Source organism: Perca fluviatilis, chromosome 15 (genome assembly GCF_010015445.1).
Source record: "Perca fluviatilis chromosome 15, GENO_Pfluv_1.0, whole genome shotgun sequence".
NCBI lineage: Eukaryota > Metazoa > Chordata > Actinopteri > Perciformes > Percidae > Perca > Perca fluviatilis.
The window spans coordinates 12308879-12329668 of NC_053126.1; the positions used below are offsets into that span (position 1 = coordinate 12308879).

At 41.0% G+C, this 20790-nt stretch overlaps 2 protein-coding genes across 3 annotated transcripts in view; both read right to left on the bottom strand.

The window, feature by feature from the left end:
- Positions 1-870: 870 nt before the first annotated feature.
- On the bottom strand, positions 871-11386 carry samd9l (sterile alpha motif domain containing 9 like). Its single transcript, XM_039825188.1, has 3 exons — positions 10564-11386; positions 9125-9188; positions 871-4844 (listed from the first exon to the last, which is right to left on the bottom strand). Exons 2-3 carry the CDS (start codon positions 9126-9128, stop codon positions 1006-1008), a joined length of 3843 nt encoding a protein of 1280 aa, XP_039681122.1. The 5' UTR covers positions 9129-9188; positions 10564-11386; the 3' UTR covers positions 871-1005.
- A 329-nt stretch (positions 11387-11715) lies between these two features.
- LOC120574755 (serine/threonine-protein kinase/endoribonuclease IRE1-like) overlaps positions 11716-20790 on the bottom strand; it is a 20690-nt gene continuing 11615 nt past the window's right edge. Inside the window, exons 8-22 of one of the 2 annotated variants that reach the window (XM_039825190.1) lie at positions 20464-20725; positions 19752-19830; positions 19252-19411; positions 18679-18794; positions 18056-18250; positions 17615-17879; positions 17409-17499; positions 17124-17313; positions 16614-16713; positions 16274-16473; positions 15757-15904; positions 14623-14750; positions 14119-14242; positions 13575-13642; positions 11716-13491 (exon numbers count right to left, since the gene is read on the bottom strand). In XM_039825190.1, the coding sequence (XP_039681124.1) occupies positions 12937-13491; positions 13575-13642; positions 14119-14242; positions 14623-14750; positions 15757-15904; positions 16274-16473; positions 16614-16713; positions 17124-17313; positions 17409-17499; positions 17615-17879; positions 18056-18250; positions 18679-18794; positions 19252-19411; positions 19752-19830; positions 20464-20725 (2681 nt within the window). In that variant the 3' untranslated portion in view covers positions 11716-12936. Of the gene's footprint in view, positions 13492-13574; positions 13643-14118; positions 14243-14622; positions 14751-15756; positions 15905-16273; positions 16474-16613; positions 16714-17099; positions 17314-17408; positions 17500-17614; positions 17880-18055; positions 18251-18678; positions 18795-19251; positions 19412-19751; positions 19831-20463; positions 20726-20790 lie in introns of both variants that reach the window. The other variant, XM_039825189.1, reaches the window with a different exon arrangement.

Consider the following 20790-nt stretch of genomic DNA (forward strand, 5'->3'; position numbering starts at 1 on the left):
TCATACCATACCACGTGCCTCAACATTTTTAGTTTAGTTTTTTTTTACAAATATTGTCTACTTGTCAGATGTTACAAAAAGGCTTGTGTGTTTGAATTGATCTTTTGTAATCTGTTCTTGCTCTTGGCAATGAGGGGTTACCAGGCTACCGTCCTTCAGCAAGTTGATGTACAGCCTGGGTGCAGGATCATTGTTCAAAGGCAAACTATGGTTTCACAATGATGTTGCAGGCAACAGGGCCTCTGAATGTGAACCCCAGGTAGAATGTGATGTTTTCATTACTATGAGGCACTGAAGGTACATGAAGAGGCAGAATATTGAACTTCTTTTTCTGGGGGCCCTCAAGGTACACAACTCCATCTTCAGTCCACCCAGACACACATTTCAGCATCTTGGCAATCTCAGGCTTTTTCCATGCCTCACCCCTAAACCACTTCATGCGTTTCTCAGAGACAGAGAACCCCTTTGTGACTCTTTCAACCTTTTTCTTCTGGACAAACTTATCCAATCCATTCCCATTGCCCAGAAAGAAATGGGTGTAAATCCTTCTTTTCCTCGGAGGAAAGTCTTTCTTCTTGTTCCAGTAGCCTTTTTCCAGGTGTTCAACAGCTGATTGCACAATTGCATATTTGGTTTTTTTCTCAAGGTCTGTTTCATGATCCTCTGGCCAGAATAGCAATGTAAGCAAGAACAGGGAATTTGGTAAACATTTCCTTTTATCAGTTGGGAACTGATGACAAAGTGCCTGCAGATCTTTCAAAGAAGCTACCTTTTGAGTCTGTGGTGAAAGGCAGTTCAGAGAAATGTGGGTCATTATGTAATTGACAATATCCCTTTGACCAAATTTGGCCTTTTCTGGATTGTTGGGGTAGAGAGAAAGAATTGTCTCCAGAAGAGGTACTGCATCCCTCTGGTCAGTTAACTTGGAGAGAATGGATGTTATGTTACCCCCACCAAGGTGATAGATGATCATGCGTTTTTGGAAAGGAGTTAGATTGCCTGGGATTAATTGCCCACGTTGTAGAAGTGCAGTAGAATAAGCTTCACTGAAGTACTTCCCATACTCCGAAGATTTTTTGCCAACCATGTCAGTGGATGGCTTATCTTCTCTTCAGGACTTTCAGGGGTCTCTCCTTCATCAGCACCAATGTCTGTCTGGAAGTAACTGAGATCTTCTGAAATCCATTCCAAGGCATCTTGCATCGTCTTGTGAAGTTTTTTCAAACGGTCATGAAATGGTTCCCAGGCATCTTCAACTTCCTTCGGAATGTAATCTGTTAACAGGTACTTCATACACTCTGAATGACCATTGGCTCTGTTTGCAAACACTGATGATGAAGAGATCAGTTTGAGCAGGCTGCATCCAACCTCAACTTCAGAAAAAAACCCTGAGCTGTTAAGGTTTTCCATATCTGCATCAGCTGCTTTCTCACATTCTTGAAAACACTCCAGGGCTTTCAGTGCAGTTTCCACAGCATCTGCTATATTTTGGGCTGTCTTTGGTGCATTGTCATTGTCAATAGCTTTGCATTTGGCTTGGAACCATTTTCTGTACACCTGCCCTTTTGTGTCGAGTATGTATGAGTTGTTGGGCAGCTGTTTGGCTGCTGTCTCTGCCCAGTGTTTTGCCTCTTCAAACTTTTCATAAGTATAATGAAGACGAGCAAGTTGTTGTGCAAAGAATGGATCTTTATGGAAACACTGGAATGCTTCCTTGAGTAGCTCAATTGCTGTGTCTGGGCTTTTCTCCTTTTCACACACATGCTCAATCAGAGGAGAGAAAAAACTATCATATTTGTCTCCTTTGCTTTTTCTGGCTCGCCTTATGAAAAGTGCTCTCAAAAATGACAGATATTCTTCCCTTCCAAATCTGTGCTCAAATAGCATGTTCTCACAGAGCAAACGCATAGCCAAACTGCTTTGGGTCTGTTGGTCCCCCAAAAGTTGTTGGAGAATTTCCTTTGCAACAAGTGGGTGGATGATTCTGATTGATTCAATGTGCGTCTTGTCGTCCCTAAGGTGCAAGAACACTAGTTGTGCCTGAGGGCTGAGTGATTTCTCAAACTCATGCTGGTGAAATCTTTCCAAGTGAAAGGTTAAGGCAAGCAAGGCTTCACAATGGGATTGAGAGATGAAAGAGTTTTGAACATAAGTGTTCAGCAGTGCTACATAGAGAATAAGGCGAGTGGCAACAGATTGACGGTCAATACCTTGCAGCAAATGTTCCACAAACTGTTGAACGTAATTCTCATTGAATCCTTCACTCATCAAAACAAAAGTCAGGATAAATTCAGGCTGATATTGTTCCTCAAGCACCTGTCGCTTTCCAGCAAACTTCCTCTTCTCTTGAGCAGACAGTTTGTGAGTGACAGACACATTCTGTAATGGAGATTCCTTGCATCGCTTCTCTGGATCATAGGACCGTCGGCAGCTCAACAGAATAAAACATGGCGATCCATACTGGATTCTTTTGGTGTGAATGGCAACCTCTAGTTCATTTCTGAGATCATCTAGATATTCTTTGTCTGAGTCTTCAATGAGGAGCAGCACAGGAAGACACCTCTGTGAATCTTTTTCTTCACATTCTCTTAATTCAACTGCATGCTGTGCAACAACAGCAGCCGAGTATGAAGGCTTCACAACTGCACACCTTAGGTCTTTCCTGTTGTTCCACAGAACTTGTCTTGAGACAGTACTTCCACCACTTCCTGGATGATGGTAGATGTTTATACTGTTCACCGGAGTTTCATCTGCATTACATTTCAAAGCACCATCGAGAAGTTTGGAAACATCGCGATACGCATCTCTTTCAATTACGTCTCCAACATACTTGTGCTCAGCAAGCCAGAAATTCAACCAGTTCACTCTCCCACCACGGTAGAACTGCTGTTCAATGTTTGCTTTCTCCTCATTGATGTAGTCTTCGCTTGTTTCATCACAATGGTCGACCGTCAGAATTTCAAGAGAATACATCTGTTCCTCTACGTGTGTTTCAAGAAGACATGTCCCCTTCACAAAGACTGGCAAGTGTTTGCTGGCACATGCTTTTACGGGTTGTACTTGCTGCAGAGTTGAATTAATGTGACTCATTTTCATCCCAACAATACTGGAATTGTTCACAGTTTCTGTTCCACATGAGCCCTCTGCAAAGCTTTGCCACTTCTGAAAGCTTTCCTGTGACTCACAGATGCAGATGATGTCTTGATGGCCTTCCATGTCTGTGAAAAACTCATTAAAGGTGTGCAAGAGTGGTTTCTCAACTGGTGATGTGAGAAGAAAAATGACCTGGAACGTCCCTTTTGGCAAGATTTGTTTACAGATCAAAGACACAGATTCCCGCAGGAAAGTCATTTTTGTCTTGATCCAAGTCATTTCATCACATGGAGTTTCGTTTCCTTTGAAGTCAGTACGGCCATTACAAAAGATCCAGCTAGTTTGGTCGAACAGATACAAGTGGCTTGTGAATTCTTTGATGCTCATGTCACCAGATATCCTATAGCTCTGCAGAGAATGCATGTTTGCAGCATGATGCTGAAGGTATCTACTGCAAAGACCTGATATCTTTGAATCTGGGTCAAAGTCAAACACACAGAATATGTTCATGTTAAGCAGCCAGTCAATGTTGCAAAGGTCATCAGGGTTGAATTTGTTTGTGACAAATATGAACCATTTGTCCTTTTCCATGAATTTCTTCCCACTAGTCATTAGCATTGTGAGTTTCCTTCCGAGGTCTTGGCAGAAGTCTGGAGCACTGAGGAACTGACTTTTCTCTGCTTCTTCTCTTTGGGCATCCCGATCTTTGACTCGCTGGTAAAAATCACTTAGGTCTTTGTCCATCACTGGCTCTGTTTTTGAACCCACCCTCCGCAGAATTGTTTCTTTCTCAAATTCTACTTTGTTTGATGACTCTTTGAAGTTTGGCAGACGAACTGCATACACCTTGTTCTTAACAATACCCACTGAAGGCACAATGTCAACCTCTACCACATACCTCTTTTCTGTACTTTCTCGATCCATAACCTCAATGAACCTTGGTGGCCGCACACACTGGCGTACATGCTCCTTGTCAGAGGAGAAACTCCTTTCAATGTAGTCCAAAGCATCTACATAAATGTCTTTCTCTTGTATAGGGATACCAACTATCTCACCATGCACATATCCTGCATCCTCCTTGCTATCCATCACACCAAAGTGTATTGTGCCATTTGATCTGATATTCATACAGCCAGTTGCAAATTTAAGGACCTCTTTGACAAACTTAGCTTGGAGTCTTGTGCGATCCAATGCAGCAGCTATAGAAAAAGACTTAAATTCATGGCATGGAGATGTCAGATTAAAAGCACCTGATTCAGGTTGCAGGACTCTGTGCTTTACATATATGAAATCAATCCCTTCTTGATCAAATGGCCGTGGTCTGCAATCTTCCTTTGAAGTCAACACACATTGTTCCTGAGCAGTTTGTTTGTCCTTCAAAACATCTTGATCTCTCTCCGGAGTCTGTGCTGGAGGACCTTCACTTGTTGCAGGAATACATTGAACTGTTTCTTGATTAATCCTTTTCTGTTCCAACTCAGTTTTTTTGCCACCAGTCAGCTTTTTTTTCTCTTGAGACCTTTCCTTGGAGTTGATGAGCTCAACTCTCTTTTGAATAATCAAATGAGCAGGCCCTGATTTCATGCAAATCTTTGTCCTCAAAAAGTCCTCATTCAGTTCAAGAAGGATTTGTCCATCTACTTCTTCCTCATAGAGCTTTTTTATGTACTGCTCCTTCACTCCAATGGATCTAAGCCAGGTGCTTACTTGAGATTCATTCCAATTCTTGGGTGATTGCTCAAGTTCGTCAGCTGTGTAGTGAGAAAAGACAGAAAAAACAATATGTTTGGTTACAAATAATTGGAGAAGCACGATAGTTTTCTTCCACACTTGCAATTGGCAGATGTTTGGAAGTAGCACATACTTTAAATGGGACAACATTTGTCAACAAATCTACACAGATTACCTGTTACTATGTGTTTCAGATACCGCGTCTCATTCAATCAATGGTCTGGGAGGTTTAACCTGCCAAAGGCCCACTTCTACAAATCAGACACTTTGTGTAGTCCAAAATATCCTGCTTTCCCAAGGCACTTGACACCAATTTTATTGATCTTAGTGCTTACCTTCAATCAATCAACCATAGGATCAGTATCAGCTCTCTTAATATCAGAGCTTCAAACATTGCTGGTCTTGCACTCTTTTTCTTGATACTGTTAAATGTGCGAGTAGATGGAAAAGAAGACATATCACCTATGGTTAGCGAACAATTTCGTATTTACACATCCAGTAGATACAGACTTATGTTAGCTAGAGCCCTGCACAGGCTAAAAATCTAGGCCCTAGCCCAGCAAACTCAGTATTACAATAAAAACCATAAATATAAAACACTTAAAGCATATCACAATGTTAGTTTAAATATTTATTATCAAAACCAGAGTAAATGCACTTTTGAAAAGCTGAGGCAGGCTGCCGTTGCTCGGCGTGCAGAAAAACAAACAGGCTATACAATCTAAACTAATCCAAGCTACAGCCAAAAGCACAGTCTCTTACAGAGCATCGTAGAGAAAAAGCACAGCATCCACAGTATCCACAGCAACACGCTTGCTGCTGCTGGTGGGGAACACAAACAGTGTGGTTGTGGTCTCGTGTTGTTTCCACCAGCGCAGCACATCTCATAGTTTCTTTTAATTTAATGGATGTCTAAAACATTAAAGGTATGTTTAAATGTTTCTCATTTGGAGTTACGTTTCTGGCTATACTGCGCCTTGTTAGCTTGGTCTAGTTTTCTTCAGCTGCTAATTACTTCACTATGTTCACCAACTTATCACTAACTTGTCTGTTGTTGTTTGTAGAGCTGGGCACCAAATGTCGACAATTTTATGGCACCTCTCTGCATATTGACACAGAGCGGAGCTCCGACCGACGTGTGCACGCGCAGAGGTGTGGATGGAGTAAACTACGTCGGCTCTGCAGTTTTGTTGAAGTCACAGTGAGTCACGGCAATGCTGATAAAGTGGTTTCACGTGTGGTTACAGTTTTTCAAAACTTCACACACAGTGTTTGCTTCGATATGATATTAATGGCGAGCTGAAAGCGGTCATCTGCTGTTGTGCTTCCTCAGAGACAATCAGGCACAGTGGTTTCTGTGCCCTGATGACAGACTGACAGGCTGAGGTTGTAAGGAAAGGCAACTTCTACTGCACCTTTCAGCAACAAGGCAATTAAATTACATTCCTTTCCTTCCTTAAGTCTTCATTAGTTTACCAAGTTTATTGTTAAAGGTTTGTGTCATTATGCAGTTTGCACTAATAGTTCAATATTAGCCTGTACACAATGTCATTTGTTTATTTATTATTTAGAATATATTGATGTTGTGGCAAAAAAGTTTCTCTTTTTTTGTTCATTTTTAAAGTTCGGATTGATACCAATCCTAAGTATCTGACTGGCGCACCCCTATCCAAAAGTACAACCAGTCTTATTAATGTTACTCTGAGTGAGCAGTGTAAAATTTTGATAACTGTTTTGATTCACAATTAAGGTAGAAAATAAAAGTTTTGTGTTTAATGTATTTTTGTTGACGTTGAAATGGATTTTAAAACATATGGTATCGAAAAAAGTATCGTTAAGGAACCGGCATCGAAACTGAGGTATCGAAATTGACACCAGATCGAAAGATTTTGAACGATGCCCAGCCCTAGTTGTTTGGTGCTGGGCAAGTAGAGTACAGTGGGTTTATCACAGCTATACTATCAAAGCATTTTTTGCTGAAAACAGCTGCTGCAGCTAGAAATACTGTTAATTATTATATACTGTCTATGAAAAAAACATGTGTTGAAGTGCTGCGAGTCAGTCAACCTCCTGTAAAGCTAGAGCCATTCAAAAGATAGCATGGCAACGGCAGATGCTGGAGACCCATCGACAGAACTTGAGCCCCCTACTCTTTCACTTAAGTGTGTGAAAGTGTGGAAGTATTTTGGATTTCCAGTGAGTTATGTTGACAAATTTTGCGTTGTCGACACAGTTTGCAAGCTCTGCTATGTGCGTGTACCATATTCTGTGTGTTTACCATTGCAAATTAGCCTAGCAGCTAGCGGATATTCCTTCTGCTTATAGCTTTATCCCAACAAAACCGCACGGTTGAATTTCAGCCTGCATGCACGTTTTGGAGCCTTAACAGAGCAGCTTACACTCACCTAAAGGATTATTAGGAACACCTGTTAAATTTCTCGTTAATGCAATTATCTAATCAACCAATCACACGGCAGCTGCTTCAACGCACTTATGGGTGTGGTCCAGGTCTCACAATCTCCTGAACTCCAAACCGAATGTCAGAATGGGAAAGAAAGGTGATCTAAGCAACTTTGAGCGCGGCATGGTTGTTGGTGCCAGACGGGCTGGTCTGAGTATTTCACAATCTGCTCAGTTACTGGGATTTTCACGCACAAACATTTCTAGGGTTTACAAAGAATGGTCTGAAAAAGGAAAAGCATCCAGTATGCTGCAGTCCTGGGGGGCGAAAATGCCTTGTTGATGCTAGAGGTCAGAGGAGAATGGGCCGAGTGATTCAAGCTGATAGAAGATCAACTTTGACTCAAATTGTCAAGTTTCCAATTGACTGAAGACATGTTATTGTTACATTATGTTGTTAATAAATGTTTTTATGGAACATTATGGAAAGGATCCCAAAAGAAAGACCTTTTTGTTAAAGAATAAAATCCTTTTTGTTTAACCAGAAACCGCTCCGTGATCGCTGTAGTTAAATCCATCATACTCCATTTAAAAAAGCAATACTTGCACGTATAGATCCAGCACATTTCCACATGTAAATCGGTAAATTATACTTTATTTCAACCAAACCAGAGTGGCGATTGTTGGAACAGTGGAAAGACGAACCAAGATGGCTTTTGATAGTTTTATTTTTGTTTGTCGACTTTGAATGAAGTGTATTTTCTGATGGTAAAATTACTGTTTATTTAAATGGAGTCTGGTGGGTTTGGTGATAGCAATTTCGGGGATGTTTTTATGTTAGAAAAAGGATCTTACTCTTCTAAAAAAAGGTCGACCTCTGTAGGGATCATTTCCATGATGTTGTCAGACACTTGGAACAATAATCTGAACATTTCAGTGGACGTAAATTGAAGGTGCTCAATTGCCCAATAACTTACATTGTAGCTTGATTCGCCACTGCTGAGTAGGGCTGGATTACAAATTCAATACTTTTTAGGCCCCGACCAAATTGCCTCTAAAGTATCGAGTATCAAAAAATGCCTCGTCATTCAATACCCAATTTACATACCTAAGGAGGACAGCTCATCTGTGTCAATGTGCCAATAAGCATGCTTCTCCCGAGATGTAATAATGTTTACGATTGGCTGTCTAATGCTACATGTCTTTAAGGCCCTGACACACCAACCCGACAGCTGACCGTCAGCAGAAAAGGCAGTCGGACTGATCAGTCGGCTCCCCAAGGTCCAATAAGTGCCTCGGAACACACCGAAGTGATGCCGACATGAGAGTACGTTCTGCGTGTGTGCAAGACATAATACGTCTCCATAACAGCAGGCGGCGCTAATCTGTATTGTTGCCCAAAAAATGAAAACCGGAAATGACGAACGCATCACGTGGGTCTGGCTTCTCCAGCCGATAGTAATGGCGGCTTGTTCGAAATACGATCTCGTATTTTACGAAAATAAATAAAAGATTTGTACCGTAATGTGTAATGTTGTAATTTCTTTTTGTTTTATAAAATTGGTATTTAAAAAAAAAGTGTAGTTTAGGAACTGATATTGAAGTCACGGTGTTGGTATCGGTATTGAATACTTTGGAACGATACCCAGCCCTACTGCTGACTGCAGCAATCTGGTTTAATACTGGACCAATTATAGAGGATTGTTGTTCCTATCCGTCACTTAAACACAAAACGTGGGAAAATAGGGTCCAGTTTAAAAAAAAAAAAAGTTACCTTTTAACACTTTAAAAGCAAAGAAAACAAAGAGAAATGCGACTGCACACAGATCTAACTACTACACCTCCTTGTACTGAAAAAAGGCCATCTCATAAAAACAAAACAAATTGTCACTCCACTCACCCATGATTTTCTTTCTCCTTCTGTCACATTATACACTTTGGTGTTTAATATTATCACCTTCCATCTGCAAAAAAAAACGTTATACAGTTACTTTCTGCCGATTATCATCATGACATGAAACTAGCTCACAGGCAGATTTATCAAGTCAAACTTTGTAGTAAAAATAGTAATCAGAGCCCGACCGATATTAGGCATTTTCCAAACTATCGGTATTTTATAATGCATTTATAATATTCAATCATCAGAATCATTTATGACAAATGATTCTGATAATTGAATATTACAAAAATTAAATAAAAACGGACAAAACACCCTTCAACCATGTTATGAGTGGGCACTACAAACTCTTTGATTTTTTTGTTTGTCTTTTTGTTCAAAAGGACTTTAAGTTTCATATCTTAAGTTTGTATTTTAACTTTAATATATTTTGATGTTCCTCTGTTCTGTTGAGACAATAAAACAAACTATTTTTAAACTGCATTATCATTATTTTAGTGAGGACTCAGATAACTACAAATAACTAATGTTAAGGAAATCTGTTTTGTTACAGTTTCTGGATTTTATTTTTTATTTTTTAAATATATATCGGCTGATATATCGGAATATCGGATTTTTAAATCATCAAATATTTGTATCTGTGTCGGCCTTAAAAATCCTTTATCGGTCAGGCTCTAAATCACTAATATTTTCCCCCTTTGTAGCTTTTTTTATTTTTATTTTGAAAATGTTTCAGCGCCCATGGACGTGAACGTTCAGCACACATTAAAACTAAATTCATAAATTCACAGAGTAATACAAACCTAACATAGAGCTAAGGGGAACTGCAGAGTCGGGTGATAATTCTCTAGTTCATTATTACAAGTGAGCCCCTTCACATGTAAGTAGTCATGTGAGTCAATGTAAATGTATCTTTAAAGAGATAGTTCAGATTTTTTGAAAAATGAGGTTGTAGGCTAGCTACTTCCACAGTCAGTGAATGTAGATGTAGCCTACTCCGGCGGATGGGGCCAGCAGCAAAACGTATTTTAGCCACCTAAAAAGAATCCAATTTCAGTTTACGTGAACACAACAGTATATTTAGAATATTTTCACCACTTTACCTTGCTGTCAGACCGCAAAAAAAGTAGCCTAACGTAACGTTACCTCGAGTTGGTTGGAGTTTCCCCAGTGTCCGTTACTTTTTCAAAATGAATATGCGCGACAATGATTTTGGGTGGATATGAATGCGGCTGCACAAAGCATTTCTGAAGTTTTCTCTAACGTTACCTACAAACAAAGGTTCTAAACCGTCTCTGCTACAAAGACCGACCGAGAAAGTCTCATTCTAAAAACCTCTCAAATGCACTCGTTAATTGCCCACAAACAAATAAGCAGCAATAGATACATTTCTTGTTGTACCGGGCCTACTCTAGCAAACAAAAAAGGCGGAAATGTCTTACCTCGGGCAAATTCTTAAAAGAAATCAGCCTTTGACCCTTTTCTGTTATGGAGTTTTTTTCAGACGACGTTCCAGTTTAACGTCAAAAGCAGGACTGCTGTATCTTCACTCGATCTCTAGCTGTCTCTGGGCTGCAGCAGACTGTAGGCTGCAGTCTAGGGCTGCACCCACACTGACTCACTAAGTTTCGTTTTTGAAGAAATAACTTCAACAAACACACACGTCAAGATTCAGCTGAGCATACACGAATATATCACGTTAAAACATGTCAGTAACCTTTTACTGCTGCATGCAAGCAACTTAGAAGCATAAAGGGACAACGGTGCAACCATGCAAGAATACAGAAAGATATTGAAATACTAATTTGTGCAAAAATGCTGGGGAATCCAAGAGTTTCATTATTTCTTTGCACTGTACATTGGCAAAGCTATTGTAAATTACATGTAAATGTAATACTTTTTATTAATTTAAAGTTCCACAATAAAACCAGAGGACACATGCCTAGCGAGTCTGGCAGCTGAATATTGCAGGGATTTACAATTTGGACTGGAAGACAAAAAAGGCGAGAATCACCTGTTTGACCTGAGAAGTGATTGTTCTCCACATTATATAACTTTGTTGACTCACACTCAAAGTTATATAACATTGAGATAAATGGTACGTGATAGTTAATGCTTGCACAGAAACTCCAGCACAATATCCAACATAAATGTAATAGCTGGCAGCTATTAAATTTATGCATGTTCCACTGGGCGTGTCTCTGCTAAGTTCCGGATGCGCCGCGGGCCCCGGGAGTTTCTTTGCAACTTTTGACGTACTTGTCCCACTCCGACGCAGCTGCCTCATATTGTTCCAAGTATTTTTCTGTTTAAATGGTTTAATGCTTACCAGAAATGGTACCACTATTAACAGAACAGCCCCAGCAGGTTATGTCATTGGGCGTTAAAAGTTTTAATTATTAATAAGGAAAACATTGTTTTATACACTTGTTCTACACCACATAAAAAGGGAGCCATGGGACATCTCTACCGGGTAACTGGACCACTTCTACTGGCTATTGCTTCCAGTCTTGGAGCAAAGTTATGTTAACACATTAAAAACCTCTCTGTAATGAAAGCACAAACTGATAGATAGATAGATGAGTGTTCCTTAGTTACTTTCTGGCTAAATTGCATTTTGGTTTATTTGTATTCATCGGTTTACATCCTGATATGCAAGTCTGATATATTAACATTTATATCAGTGACTTGAAGAGAATGCAGTGACTCACACACTGGCTCTGTACAGCTCTGTTTTACTATGCTGGTCCTTTTCGCAGAGACCTTCATTTGCTTATAGTAAAATTCCTTATTTTGCTTTCAACATCAGATAGAGAAAGGTTAAACTGTAGGCTACTCCAACCAACGTCAACCGTAGAAATAGCTAATCCAAAGGATTCAATGCATACCAATATACCAGCTTGGTGCACCTTTAAATAAAAATATTTGTTAAATATAAATAGCTTCCGTTAGGCACCGACTGTAGTTAGCAGCAAGATCAACAAGCAAAATCTTAGTATAAAAAAAAAAAAATAGAATTTATTGTGCAAGTCATTAATTTCACTTTGACACCCTTGAAAAGTTATGATACGCAAGTTCTGCAGCCTGACCTCTAAATTCATATTTGACTACATAATCACTTGAGAATAAAATTACCGACTGTATTCAGGTGCCACCCTGAACACCCTTTGGAACAGTCCACTCTTACGGAGTCAGCAAAACGTGATTGACAAGAGAAGCAGTCTAGCAGCATTAACGGGAATCAAGCACATTTAGCATAGTCAATTTGAAAGATTTGTACCCATACAGCACAGTGATAGTTAAAAAAGGCACATGGGCCACATTAAATGATTTATCATCAATGATCCAAATTCTGAATCAGTCTATACAAAAAAGTATCTACAGTATTTGTGCAGTGAACAGGCTCACTCAGAAATACAACATTGCACTATAAAAACTACCCAACAACAACATCCAGACACGTTTTCCCCCCACAATAGAGGCCAGATATTTTTGGGACAAACACTTTTTTTTGGACATGCCGTTATAAAATAAAAAAAATTCTCTTTGCTCAGTCCAGCTACAAGATAATGTCCAACAACACCATGTTGGTTATCTGACTTCCTCTAGGCAGAGACAGACTTGTGGACGGCTCTGTTGGGGAACATTTGAACCCATGTGAGCAGAAGGCACTTAGTTTAGGGTGCAGCTGCAGCGAGCAGTGGATCCCAGGCACTGCAGGCCTGGTCCTCACCAGCTCACGGTGCAGCCCACTTTGTGCCACTCTTTAAGGCAATGCTCCCATCTGTGCTGGGTCCACCTGACTCTGGTTCAGTTCACACTGGTTCACTATCCAGTGTTGAAGGACCTGGCGGTGTGTGCATCTCACACTGACTGGATTCTTTTTTCCTGAGAGGATCTGTAGGCGATTCAGAAGCAAATGTGGGGTTCACTGTTTGACTGTGCAAGTCAGTCTGTGTGGACAGTGCTGGCGCTGTTGGCGGCACTGTCTGAACTGGCAAATGTGCAGATACAGGCTCATCTGGTGATGTAGAGGGCACCGATTCAACAGGTGTTATGTCAGACACCTGCACCGGCTGTGAGTGTGTAGGTTCCTCAGGTGATGATGTGTGTGTTGGCAGGTTTTGAGTGCATGGCTCATTTGGTCTTTGTGGCCCGAGGTGTACGGTGTACTGGGCCTGTGTTTTTGCAAACTGCTCTGCAGTAGAGTAGTAAGGCAGGAATAGTCTCTCAGATGCACAGGTCCGCATGGCCAGGTATGTGTGCATTAGCAGGTGGGGGAAGCGGGAGGTAAAGTAGGACACAAAGTCATCAGGGATGGAGCCCAGAGTGTCCTGAACCTCAGCAGGCAACTCTCGGTAATGATGTTTCTGTTGAAGGAAGGTTAAGCGTTAAGCCTTCAACAGTAGAGACGGATTTCTTTTAAAAACAAAACATGTAAATACATTCCTACCTTATTTCTCATTGCACGCAGCAGGTCTCTGGCTGACCCACCCTTATAGGAGCGAAATTTTCTGAGATCTGCCAAATAAAGAGAGAATGACACACACCGAGTTTAAGTAATTTCTCCCCCAGTGTTTGACTTACTTCAAGTATTAAACAATTAGCTAGTTAGTTTTTATAAAAAATGTTTTGTTAATGTAAAAAAAAACAAAAAAAAAAACATACTTTTACACTATGCTGTTATAATATGCAACGTAGTATACCCACATAAACTCGCTTTGTCAGCTCATTAGTATATCAGCGCCATTTGCTTTACTGGCCAATAAAACAAAGTGCAAAGGGGGCAATGCTGACAGGAAGCAGCAGGCGTACTTCACCACCCACAGTAATATTTTGTAGTGACAGGATACAGCATTCAGTTCAACTGTGAAGTGCTACTGTATACTATAACACTAAGTTTGAAGCAACACAAGACACAAGAAGACTACTTTACAAGGTGGGGGCAGAAGTTTGTATATGACATGTTGTATAAACTTAGACAGACAGTCCCGTACCCGTCTGCAGTGGCACTGTGATATGCTCTCTCCAGTCCCCCTTGACAACAGCCCTCCCGCCTCTCTCCAGCTGCCTCACGATTGGTCCGTCCAGCGGTTCCTTTTCTATTCTGTCGCTCACATCCTGCAAGCAACCACAAAAAGTAGTCTCATTTTCATTCAGACCAGTTTTGCAGGTTCATATGTGGCTCTAAGGAGTTAGTAAACTGAAGAGGATTGTTTTAATACATCCTACAAGAATGCAGAGTAGACATGATTAATCATTTTCTTATACAGTCCAATACAGATAACCTGCTATTACTGCCCAAATCACATTAAAACAGCCTGCATTTATGAAGTTTATTAATGATAAATCTAAGCACAACATACTGTACATAAGGATTTATACAATTTCAAAAGATGCCTGAGTGTGTGTGCACAGACTAGTCTGTAATAACACAGTACACAGCCTAATACATGTGATCTATACAAATAAGCAGAGAAATAGATAAGTAAAAAGCTGACCTGAAAGAACTGCAGCTCCTTCTCCAGACTCCAGAAGAAAGGGTGTTTGAGAATGCTCTCAGCTGAAGGCCTCTTATGGGGTTCCATGCTCAACATCTGCTCTATTAGATCTCTGGCTACAATGGCCTCTGATAAATGACACAAACATGCTGGTTTTGACAATGTGCTCGAAAGGTATGATCACATGGCATACATTATTTTAAAATAATTTGTATATTGTACATAAATGTTTGCCATCAAATAAATCTCCACAGCTGTACCAAAATACTTAAAACAACCAATCACCCACACAACCCTACCTGTCCTTAGTAATCTACATTAACCACCAACTACCTTACTATTATTGTACACCTCTCACCTCACCTGAAGAGATCTGAGAAAACTATTGATTGGTCGCCGATCGTTCTCAGCAGATACTCACTAAAAATACATGATCAAGAGAGCAGCAATAATGCCTTCTAGTTGCAAGTTCAGCCTTTTTGTATGTAGATTGATGCACTTAATGTGCAACCAAAGTTCACAAGCGCGAGTTCTGTCCGGACACTTATATTAGCCGTATGGCATTAGCCACATGTACTGGAGGTAAGCACCACAAGCGTATTGCCATGCGAGTCAGTCACACTATGGCGAGTGAATATGAAACCAGATGAAAGACCTGCCTGCAGGTTGCAGGTCAGATTACAGAAACGGAGACAGAGTTGCGCATTAAACGAGGGTGGTGTGTCCGTGTTGCTTCACCGTTGTAAAGAATGGAAAAACAGCCAACATGTTAACGCTCCTTCTACTGCATTACCCAGATGTGCAACTGCATCAAGGTAACTACCGTAGCAGGCACAGTCCAACAGAGCACATGCTCACAAGATGGAGCCCCCGTACCAAAATTCAATACAGCCTGACGTCAACTTTACATTCTTTATAGCCTAGGTTACACTGCCAACTGGTGGAGATCCCAATACACTACAAAGCAGTCAAACTGACCTATACTGTCATACAGCTATAGCCGCTGATATAAAAAGAAAAGTAAAAAGAGCGGTATGAGCTGTTAATTGGCCAAAACGGCTCATCGACGTTTGGCTATCGGTAGAAAAAAAAAAAATCTCTAGAGAAAACAAAAGCAAAGCTTTTAATCCTCACCATGTTTGTCAGTTTGCAGATAGTCAAGGCTGTATGTGCCCAGTAGGATGTTTGCTTGCCTCTGCAGAGACTTGCCATAGGGGTGGCTTCCCTGAGACACCACGTAGTAGAACACACAACCAGCAGAGAAGATATCAACGGCGCAGGTCTACAAGGGACAAGACAAGGAAAGAATGGAGGAGGTCACAGTGTGGCATGTAAGGAAACACATTTGCCACCAAAACTATTTCTACACAGTATCAAGTTATGTCTACTAGTGTTGGTGTATTCAGTTAATTAGGTCAACTAATGCTCCTTTGGGTCCCACATTCACCCTTTGGGCAGTTTTCAGTGTTTGGTTCTGTCAAAAGTGGAGAACATTTGGGTGTTGCTTCTTGAATGCTCCTATTGTTTTGTCATGAGGTGATTGCACACCTTTTCAAAAAAAGTGTATCATTTTGTGTTTCTTTTGTGAATTCTGACAACCAACAATACGTCTACCCACCATGAGAGAGCAGCTACTCTACCACCAACTCACCGGGTTGTCTTTGCAGTCCTCGCTGAGAACCTCAGGGGCAATCCAGCCCTCAGTGCCAGGCACCCCAGACCTTCTACTGAAACTGTGGCGGCCCACTGCCAGCTTCTTACACAAGCCAAAGTCCGAAATCATGGCCCGGACCCGACCGTGGGCATTGGGCATGGACACCAGGATGTTGTGAGGTTTCAGGTCTCTGTGAACTGTAAGAAAAGTATAAAAGGTTAGAGGAGATAAGCAAGAGGTCAGTTACTTACGTGGTGTTGATGTTGTTTGGTAAAACAGCCAATAATAATAATAATAATAATAATAATAATGTGATTTTATATTCAGTGATGCATACCTATGTTGAGAGAGTGCAGATGGGCCAGTCCTGACATGGTCTGCTGAAGAAGCATAACTGGCTCGAGTCCATGACGGTCGAAATCCTTCCTCTCAACATACTAGAGGGATGAAAGACCGCAGTCAGTGTAGTCCAATAATGATAACACGGTGTCTCATTTTCATACTGTTTAGTTTGAAGATGTGTAAAACACCAAATTAATTTTAGCATGGGAGGTCCTTTCTTGTAGTTTTAGTGCTCTGCGAATAATGACAAAAAAGAAAGAATCCTGGCTATTTCCTTCACTTATTGCTGAATTTCCTATAGTCTAAATCATATAGTCCTATACACTTACACTCGCAGTACAACTACATGCTAATGGCACAAAAAGGCAATGCATCATTAAGGAACCATCAGCTAAAACATGGCTGCTATTAGCAAAATACTTGCGTTTTGCTGAAGAACAACACACAACTTAACTTCTCCCAGACTCCAAAAGGTGCTTACGTGATCTATTGAGGCATTTATTACCTCCTGAAGTGAGGCAGCACACAGCTCAATGGCAATGTACTGGAACTGACGGTCTCTTTCGGTGCAGAAGTAGCGGATGACATTTGGGTGCTCGTCTGACTCCCTCAGCAGCTGGACTTCCCGGTCTGCAAAGCTGAAGCACTCTGGGAGAATTCTCTTCACTGCCACTGCACGGTTGTCAAACTGCCCCCTTGTGGAGAAACAATGGAAATACAAAGTTGCAATATTACTTCAATATTTTTCTAAATTGAACAAAAGTTATCATAAATAATTGTTCAGACTTACTTGTACACAATGGTGCCCTCAGCACCGTGACCCAAGACCTCTTTGGGACGAAAAGTTATGTTGCCCACTCTGACAATATTGGAGTCCTCCTCTGATAAGACAAATACATAAATTCGGACAGTGAAAACTGGGTTTAAATTCTTACTCAATTGTTGAACAAGCACAGACAAAGAGTGTGTATGTAATTTTAATTTCTCAATCTTTACCTGCATCTTCGTGCTCATTGGCAGAGCTTCCCAGCTCAGACACAGACAGGTTGGAGTGGTTGGAGGCGCGGGGGGTGACATTTGGGCTGCTGTGGTCTGAGCATTCGGAGCGAGCGCGGGCCACCTCCAGATAGTCGCTGTCTGGGGCCAACCCTAGGCCCACGTCTGCAGGGGGGAACGGCTGCTGTCTCTGAAGCAGCTCCAACTTCTCCTCCATCTGTCTCTGGAACTCCTGGTGCTGTAGCTGCTGCTGCTTGTGAACACTCTGTGGAGAGAGGACACCATGTATGAGGCTCTAAGAAAAACTAAAGTGTATTCAGCACTCATTTCCCCTTGCGGATTTGAGACTCCTAGCCTCGTTTCTACAAATTAAATATTTTCTGTCATAAGTAGGTAGTTGCAGGCACAAAGCAGTCCACTAGGTGGTGATGTTTGACTAACTTTGGGGTAGGTAATCACGAAGGCCACCCAGCCAGCCAGGAGGAAAGTGGAGAAGATGATGGTGGCCATGTCTTTGAGCATAGAGTCCACAGGTGCCTCTGGACGCACAGTGCGACTGCTGGTCCCAGGTTCTTGGATAGATGTTTCAGGCAGCGGAGAAGGGGGGCCATCATCCATACCACTATCATTCACCTTCTACAACATGGTGGGAGGTGAGGACAGGTAGGAAGACGGTGAGAAAATCTGCACATATGTTTTGAGATCTCTCTCTCTCTCTCTCTCTCTCTCTCTCTCTCTCTCTCTCTCTCTCTCTCTCTCTCTCTCTCTCTCTCTCTCTTTATATATATATATATATATATATATATATATATATATATATATATATATATATATATATAGAGAGAGAGAGAGAGAGAGAGAAAGAAAAAAAAAAAAAAAAACCAAAAAAAAAAAAAAAAAAAAAAAAAAAAAAAAGAGAGAGAGAGAGAGAGAGAAGAAAGAAAGAGAGAACCAAAAAAAAAAGAAAAAAAAAAAAAAAAAAAAAAAGAGAGAGAGAGAGAGAGAGAGAGAGAAGAGAGAGAGAGAGAGATATGAACAAAATACAGACACTGACAGACACACACCTCCTCAACTTTCTTGTCAGTAGTCGGTGGAATGACATTGCCTTGACTGCGAGGGAAGCTGTCCGGGAACTTCTCCAGGATCTTGGTGTGAGCTTCAAGGGGCGTCTCATGATGACCTGAAATGCAGGAGTGAACTTTTTAATCATCATCATCATCATCATCATCATCATCATCATCATCATCATCATCAGGAGCAGCAGAATCATGAATAATCACCAAACACTGATTTCAGTCATGATACTTAAATGTAGTTATAGTTTTTTGAATTAAATGCTTTATAACCGTTGTTAAACGTTATGTTCACGATTCATTTTATCATCCAGCAGAGGGCAGTCTCAGTGCAACACAGTCACTCAACGTGAAGTGAACCGTTCAAGGCCCTGGACTTCAAAATGTGGTGAACAGCACAAACTCTAGCACATGAATTGCTAGTAAAATTTACTTTTTATTTATTTATTTTTTTAGGAGGTGGCCCTGAATCCCTCTCCCTCACTGTGCCAGGAAAGAATACATTATCCAGAGTATGTAGTTTAGACCGGATATTACTTTGAGATTTATGTACTAATGTAGTACCTATAAGGAGCAGGTAGTTCCTCATAAAGTTGATACGGTTTCGCTCCCGGAGCGCAGCGTTGAACTTGACACTGGTGCTGGGTGTGATGACGCACTCCTTGTCCTCTTCAGTCTCCTGGCTTTGCGGACCCTCCAGCATGGGGAAGGTGCTGCCACGAGGCTGTGCATACACACAAACAAACATTTAGATTAATTTCCTATCAGAAGCCTCACAGGATTACATGAGGAAAAACAAAAAAACAATAGTATTTCTTGTGACAGGAAACCACTATTCATCTGAGCCAGGCCAGTGAGGCAGATTGACGGAAGTAAGTAGTGCAAGCTAAGACACAACTAGAACAGGATGTATTCACACAAACTCACTGGCATACCTGGAAACCACTAACCAAAAATGAAGACTGATTATGAAAACAAAACAAGTAGATACACTTTGACTCATGTCTTACTGATAAGGAATTGTGTTTTGCCTAAATGAAGATATACATGCAACTGTCACTCACCACCACAGTGACTCCATCGTGCACCAGGGAGGGAGAGGCATATAGACTGGTGGAGTATTTGCCGACATATAATGTGGCCCTGAAGAAAAAAAAAAAAAAAGCAGTCCAACAAATGCCCGCTTACTTTTGAAAATACAGTACATATTTCATGCTAAATATAGATGTGACAATACAATCTGGGTGAACACATCTGGAGTGTATGAAGGATTAGAAATGGAGAGAAACTTTTACAGTTCTCCATCATCACCCTTAACAGGCGATACTTTCACAGTGGCCCAACCACTGAAAGTCCTGTTTGTCCTTTTCAGCAAGGCAGGTGTAAAGAGTGAACACAATGTTTTTAAAATAAAAACAGTACTTAAGTGTGAAACCAGAGCTGAAACCAGACCCAGCAGCACACATTTGTTAGTTACGACATGTCTCGACTCCATCCCAACATTAAGCAATCTCACATTTTACAAAAGTAATCTTGAATTCACCCGTTCAGTAAGTTATGCCTCTATGATTAATACATACATAGACACTGAAGGTTTCAACATGTTTAAAACAGTGTTTGGCCAATATTTCTTCCCTAATTGGTATTTTAGCGATTTAAGACGTCCTTTAAAAAAATAAATAAATAAATATTCAAAAAGAGAAAATGTCAAAGTAGTTACAATCATAAAAACAAAAGCTGATAAAAAGTAGGGATCGTTACACTACGTCTACTTACAGGAATTTGTTCTTGGGCTTATTCTCTTTGGGAAATGGGTATTTCCACTGTGTGATGCGGCCGACCTCTCCAGACATGAAAGTGAGGTAACGCAGGGTTTCCACGGCCACATTAGTGTGGGGAACTTTGCGGAGGCCCTCACGCTGCCAGATATACATGGCCACCACTGGAGAGTTATAGTTCTGCACCCACTGAACGTCTCCTGATTCGCTGTCCACCGTCACCACGAGGCCGTCACCATTAGACACAAAATGAGCCATTTCTGTGGGGAACCAAAGAGCGGACGAGTGATTAGCACGGTCTGTCAGAAACTAAACAAAACAAAAG